The 7,042-nt window shown below is 37.7% G+C and overlaps 1 protein-coding gene and 1 long non-coding RNA gene across 6 annotated transcripts in view; one reads left to right on the forward strand and one right to left on the reverse strand.

The window, feature by feature from the left end:
* Window positions 1–568, reverse strand: part of Crppa (CDP-L-ribitol pyrophosphorylase A) — a 307,433-nt gene extending 306,865 nt beyond the window's left edge. For 3 of the 5 annotated variants that reach the window (XR_007346127.1, XM_048799650.1, XM_048799648.1), the window contains exon 1: window positions 2–564. Coding sequence is in view for 4 of the 5 variants with exons in the window: in XM_048799650.1 (XP_048655607.1) it covers window positions 2–174 (173 nt within the window). In the remaining variant the exon portion in view is untranslated. Of the gene's footprint in view, window position 1 lies in introns of all 5 variants that reach the window. The other 2 variants (XM_048799651.1, XM_048799649.1) reach the window with 1 other exon arrangement.
* The window catches only part of LOC125615520, an 8,790-nt gene extending 2,268 nt beyond the window's left edge, over window positions 1–6,522 (forward strand). The window contains exons 2-3 of the long non-coding RNA XR_007346129.1: window positions 5,892–5,957; window positions 6,467–6,522. This is a non-coding gene — a long non-coding RNA (uncharacterized LOC125615520). The remainder of the gene's footprint in view (window positions 1–5,891; window positions 5,958–6,466) is intronic.
* Window positions 6,523–7,042: the final 520 nt, after the last annotated feature.

Consider the following 7,042-nt stretch of genomic DNA (forward strand, 5'->3'; position numbering starts at 1 on the left):
CTCTCCGCACCCCCCCGCCGGCAACACGGCGGCCACGGCGAGCGTGCGGCTCCCGGGCTCAGCCCCAGCAGCACTCAGCAAGGAGACCGAGGCCGCCTGGTCCGCGCCGCACGGGCTGCTCAGACAAGGCCCGGGCTCTGCGGGCCTGGAGCCGCTGCGCTGTCCCTGCTCCATGACGGCGTCGGGTGGCGCCGCGAGACCCGACCCTCAGCGGCCTGTGGTTGCTCCTGTTCTCAGCCGGGATCGCGGCGTGGGCTGCGGACAAATAAAGTGCTCTCCGAGCCTCCGGACCCCGCTACTGCTGGCCTAAGGGGATGAGCCGCAGCTGCAGCTGAGCCTGTTTTCCCTGGCCTCTGCACCCGGCCCAGCGCCTCCGGGAGGGCTGGCTTCCCGGCTTTTAGGTTCTCCCGGGGCAGGCCCAGCGTGGAGCAGGTGTTTGTCCTTACATACTTAAGGGCCACTTCACGTTGCACACGCAACAGAGGTCAGTCAGAACTCTTGAGTTATGAGGAAGGCAAGGCAAGGGCCGTGAAGCAGGCTTGTAATCCCAGCCATTCCGGAGGCTGAGGCAGGAGAAACTCAAGTTCAAGGCCAGCCACAGCAATTTACCTAGGCCCTATCAAATAAAAACTAAAATTGCCTGGGAATGTGACTCAGTGGTTAAGCACCCCTGGGTTCAATCCCTGCTACCAAATATTATGTATATATAAAATGTTGCGACTGGCAAATGTTATTAAACCTCAACACCTGTGAAGAGCATCCTGCAGCCTGTGTTTCACCCTCAACTACTGGGATTTAATTGGTCTCCCGTGTGGCATGGGTTTTGGAATGTTTTTAAAGATCCTCAGGTGACCTTAAGGAGCAAGCACTTTTCTGGAACTAGAGAGTCAAAGCACCAATGCTAATTGCTGATCACTTAACCACATATCTCATTTAACTTCCAGGAGAAGAAGCCTGGGATTGCTGTTTTTCTTTTCCAAAAGGAGAAACAGAATGTTTAAGAGATTCTGTAAGATGCGCAGCTAATGGCAGAGCGGCTTTCAAACTCTTATACAGAAGTGCTTCCAGAGTTGAGGAATCCCAGTCCTGAAGCATATCTTTCCCTTATTTAGTACCGTCCTTGATGGTGTTTACCATGAAAATATAGTGGAGTGTTTGGAATGCCAGAACATTATTGAGTTAGGTCCTGGAAAGGTATACCACAAGAGCAGGACCTTGCTTTGCTTTTTTGAGTTAGGTTGTGTGCTCAGATCCTGAAATGCAACAAGAACTTAACAATTACTGAATGAATTGCTGATTGAATAAATTAGTAATAATTGAAGAGTAATTATTTGATAATTCATAATTATTAATCACCCATCAACAGCTAATATAAGATTCAGAAAGAACCCTGAGAAATGAAAATATTATAGTTCTTGGAATAGTTTTTGTTCTAGACATCTATCGTAGGCAGAATAATAGCTGCCTTGAGAAGCACATATCCTAGTTTCCAAAACCTATGAATATATTACCTTAAATTGCTACAGGGACATTACAGATTTGATTAAGATAAAGGATATTGAGAAGATGAACACACTCTGGATTATCCAGGTGGGCCCTACAAAATCACAAGAGGTCTTATATAAAGGACATCAGAGTTAAAGAAGGGGTCTAGGTGATACAGAGCCATGAGCAAAGAAAGCCAGCAACCTCTAGAAGCTGGAAAATGTAAAGAAACAAATTTTTCTCCTAGACTTTCCAGATGGGTGCAGCCTTGCCAACCCATTTTCAGACTTCTGATATTCAGCACTGTATTATGTTTGTGTTGCTTTAAGCCATTGAGTTTGTGGTAATTTGTTACAGCAGGAATAGATAACTAATGCAGCATCACCCTTGGGAAGAACTCTAAATTTACAATTTGACTTTAATTTTCAAATACAGTTATACATGGTTTAAATATATTGATGTGATTGAAAACAGAATGCTGTTAATTCAACTTTACTTACATACCATTACTAGACCATGAGGGTGTGTTGACTTTTCAGATAAGCCCTTCATCTTGTGAATAACAAAGTATATTACATCATGTTGTGAGTATTCAAAAGGTGACTTCATTAAGTATATACCATAAATTTATAAACACACTTTAGCATGTCTTGACTTTTTTTAAATAGTCATTATTGTTCACCAGAAAATTGCAAGGAAGGTACAGAGACTTCCCACATATGCCCTGTCCCCACAGATGGATAATCTACCCATTAGCATAATCCCCAACAAAGGTGTATATTTATTACAACTGATGAAACTACATTGACTCTTTATTATTGCCCACCATCCATGATTTACCTTAGGGTTCAATATTAGTGGTACACATTCTTTATATGGGTTTGGACAAATTTGAAATGACATATATTGACCATTAGAGTATCATACAGAGTAGTTTCATTGCTATAAAAATCCTCTGTGGTTTGCCAGTTCATACCTCCATTCCCAATTCTTACCTATTTGTCCTTTCCTATCGCTTTATGTTATCTTCTAGGGGTTTTGTATTTTGCCTTTAGGCCTGTGGCCCATTTTTTAAATTATTTTTGTGAAAAGTGTAAAGTCTAGCTAGGTCAAGATTGATTTTTGTTTGTGGATGTACAGTTATTCAGTACAATTTGTTGAAAAGACAATCTTCATTTCATTCTATTGCCTTTGTTGCTTTGTCAAAGATCTATACTTATGTGGGTCTATTTCTGAGTTCTTTATATTGTTCCATTGATCTGTTTATAAATACTTGCACAAATAGCCTAATGACTTGATTACTGGAAATTTATAGTATGTCTTGAAATTGGGAAGTGTCAGTCTTCTAATTTTGTTCTTATACTTCTTGACTATTCTGAGTCTTAGGCTTCTTCATACAGTGTGTCAAGATTCACAAAATAACTTTTTGAGATTTTTATTTAGATTACTTGGATGTCTAGCTCACATTGGGAGAAATTGACACCTTGACAATAGTAAGTCTTTCTCTCCATGAACATGGAATATCTCTATTTAGTTGTTTTCGAAGATTTTTCCTCAGTTCTATAGTTTTTCTCATGTAGATCTTGTGCATATTTTGTTAAATTTATACCTAAATATTTCATTTTGAGTGGTTTTAAGGTAAATAATTATATTATCTTTGCATTACTACAAAATACCTAAAACAGCTCACCTATAAAAAGAAACTATGTGTTAAGCTCAGAGTTTTGAAGGGTCAAAGTCCAGGGTTTGGAGGGGGGACTTTGTTTTGCCTTTGGTGAGATAGGCAGATGGCTATAGGTCGTGTCTGGACAATCTATAGAGCAAACCATTACATCTCAAACCAGGAAGAAAGAGAAAGAGAATGAGGTCCCATGATTCCTTTCCAGGGCACACCCTGTGACCTAAGGACCTCCCACAAGACCCCACTTCTTAAAAGTCCTTGGCACTTCCCAGTAATACCAAGCCATTAACATGTGGGCCATCAGGGGACAGAAGTAAAGCTATTAAACCATAACAATTGTTATTGTGTTTTTAATTTCAAATCCCACTTGTTCATTCCTGGTATACAGAAAGCAGTTCACATTTTTTGGTACTACCTTTTATCCTGAAATCCTGCTATAATCACTAGTAAGGTCCAGTTGTCTTTAATTTTAATGTACATAAAAGTCACATGAAATGGAAGTGGCTCTTATCTTTGTATCTGACAGACCAAAATTTGATATTTTTGTTTGTTTGACTTGTCAGTGTGCACTAGAAGATTTATCTTACAGATTTTTTCTATTATTATTAGAGAATGTTAGATCTAGTTAATTTTTTTTTATACTGAAGATAGAATCCAGGAGTGCTTAACCACTAAGCTATATCCCAGTTCTTTTTATTTTTTTTTTTTATTTTGGGGCAGAGTCTCACTTCATGGCTTAGGGCCTCACTAAATTGCTGCGGTTGGCTTTAAACTTGTAAACCTCCTGCCTCAGTCTCCCAAGTCACTGAGATTACAGGTGTGCACCATCACACCTGGGAGCTCTAGTTAACTTTTCTAGTATTCTACTTAATTTTAATTTTTCTAGTATTCAAGTAAAATCATTCCCTTTCTCAACCACACTTACTGCCTTAATACCATTTCTAGAGATGAATTTAGGTATTGCTCACAAATGCTAATGAATAGCTTAATAGTTTGCTCTTTAACTCGTTGAAATCAGAGTCAAGGAAAATAAATGATTGATCTTCCACAGGCCACCCCCAGCATTCTGTCAGCCTGTGAATTCCAATTCACATTCTTCTACTTATATGGCTCATGTAAATAATACAGCCTATTAATCTCTGACTTTTACCTCATTTTTGTACATAAGAAAGATAATACACAGAATTGAGGTGTTTAGATAGGTAATTCAGACTAAATAACACCATATGACAATAATATTATTCTTTCATTTTCTCAATATTTCTTGAAAAGTTAATAATTAACTGCCTCAACTGTCTCCATTGTTTTTTCTTGAATAGCTGAAAAGGGAAACAAGGAATATTTGCCTTTAGGACTGAAAGAAAAATTTGACTTAGTTTAACACTCCATAAGAACTACTTGAGGATGAATTTTTATGTAATATTTTTACATATTTATATAATAATTTACATATTATATAACAATCTTGAAAAGTATATTTTTGGTACCTTACTGACAGAAATTTTTATTCAGGAGATCTGGGGGAGTTCCAGATATCTGCATTTTTAATAAGTCTTTTAAGTGATTTTTGTGGTAGAACCAACTTTAAGTAAACACTGAATTAAAAAAAAAAATTATACCCTCATTTATTTTGCATTCAATTTGTTGAGGCCATTTATTTTAAAACAGAAAAATCTCTACCAAATAATATGGTATTTTCTTTTGTTTTGTTTTCTCCACCAAGAGTTGTATACTGAGCCTATCAGGAATTTCTAAACATTAAGCCTACTCTGTGTTGGAGAGGGAGTCTAAGGACCCCACTCTCTATTGGAGATGCACAAACTTGTGTCAACAAAATGACTACCCGTTTATCAGTTTTTAATAAATAACACATTGGTGGTAACAATAGGAGAAAAATAATGTATTTTGCCTAATTCCTTTCATATGGAAGTGGACTCCCACTTCAACAAATTATTTATTTGATACCTCATTCATTTGAAATCATGTATGCCACATTTGAACTATGAATTACTGCTTCATTTGTTGGGGTTAACCCTGGATTAAGAGTCCTGTCTTGTAGAAGCCTTTTCTCCAGTTACAAATCCTCTGAAGAGCATAAATAATCTGTCAAGCCAGAAAACAGTGGAAGAAACCATCAATTTCAGAAGTTTCAGAGCTTCTCGCTTTGACTTGTGCTGTCACTTGGTATATTCCAGCTTCTGATTCCATGGAAGCAAAGAAAGTTCACATAGGAACAGTAACAACTAAGGCAAAAATGTAGCTTGCCCTGATAAACTAGAGATTTTAGAAATAAATAGCAGGCCCAGTTTCTTATTGGCACATAAGCTAGATTAGTAGTTCTTAACCACACATCAGGGTCATCTGTGAGGTGTTTACTGGTGCAGTTGTTAAATTAGAATCCGAGACAAGAGCTTGGAAGTTTGCATTCTGATAAACACATGTGTTTGTAATCACCATGTTCAATTATATACACAGGTAGAAGCCCCAGTCTAGTTTTAACAACTTGCAGTTGATTAGGGTGAACAGAGGACAGTTATAAAACAAATTTAGCACTAATCAGAGGATACGTCCATTTTTACTCTATGGTGATATATTCTTGTTGAATAATTGTAGCTAATCATATACATTGTATGTTATGCACAGTATTATGTATTTACATGAATAATTCTTTCAGGTCTCACAACTACTTTCTGAGACAAAGGTTGGTTTTGTGCCTTTTTTACAGATGTGGAACCTGAAATTAGTGACTTTCCAAAGGAAGGTGGACTCTGATCCCAGGTCTGTCTAACAGGTACTCACCTCTGAGGTTTTCAGTGTTTCAAGTCTGTTTTCCATACATTTCCAGCTTTTTAACGCCTTTTTTTGGCAAAGTGTTACAAAAAAAAAAAAAAAAAACTTTTATCCAATGAACAGTAACATTTCCTAATGCAAACTTTCCTATATTAAAAGGGATGCAGTAAGTGAAGTGAGGAAGGCATTGAAAAGTATATATGCCTTACAAGCTGAGATGGCTTTTTATCTTGGAATAATGGCTCTTACATCATCATCCCATAGTGTAAATTATTATTTCCTCAAAATATTTCTATATATTTATTTTATTACCTGACTTCAACATGTTGTGTTATTTTCTAATATTTATTTTAGAAATCATAGCTAATGTGCTAGCTCTGGGTTCAGTCTCTGACACTGCACTTAAAAAAAATCATCTCAAAAATTTTCTGACATTTTTAAAATGTGCAACATCTCTAGCAATTAGAGAAATGCAAATCAAAATTACTCTAAGATTTCATCTCACTCCAGTCAGAATGGAGCTATCAAGAATACAAACAGCAATAAGTGTTGGCGAGGATATGGAGGAAAAGGCACACTCATACATTGCTGGTGAGACTACAAACTGGTGCAGCCAATCTGGAAAGCAGTATGGAGATTCCTTGGAAAACTTGGAATGGAACCACAGCTATCCCACTCCTTGGTTTATTCCCAAGGGACTTAAAAACAGCATACTACAAGGACACAACCATATCAATGTTTATAGCAGCACAGTTCACAATAGCTAAATTGTGGAACCAACCCAGATGGATAGATGAATGGATAGAAAAACTTTGGTGTATATATGCACAATGGAGTATTCCTCAGCATTAAAAGAGAATAAAATCATGGCATTTGCAGGTAAATGGATGGAGTTGGAGGATATAATGCTAAGTGAAGTAAGCCAATCCCAAAAAACCAAAGGCTGAATGTTTTTGTTTTTGTTTTTGTTTTTTTTGATATGAGGATACAGACTCATAATGGTGATGGGGGGAGGGAGCATGGGAGAAATGGAGGAACTTTAAATAGGACAAAAGGGAGGGAGGGTACCGGAGGGGGCAAGGTGGT

The sequence above is a fragment of the Marmota marmota genome, unplaced genomic scaffold, assembly GCF_001458135.2.
Source record: "Marmota marmota marmota unplaced genomic scaffold, marMar, whole genome shotgun sequence".
Lineage (NCBI taxonomy): Eukaryota > Metazoa > Chordata > Mammalia > Rodentia > Sciuridae > Marmota > Marmota marmota.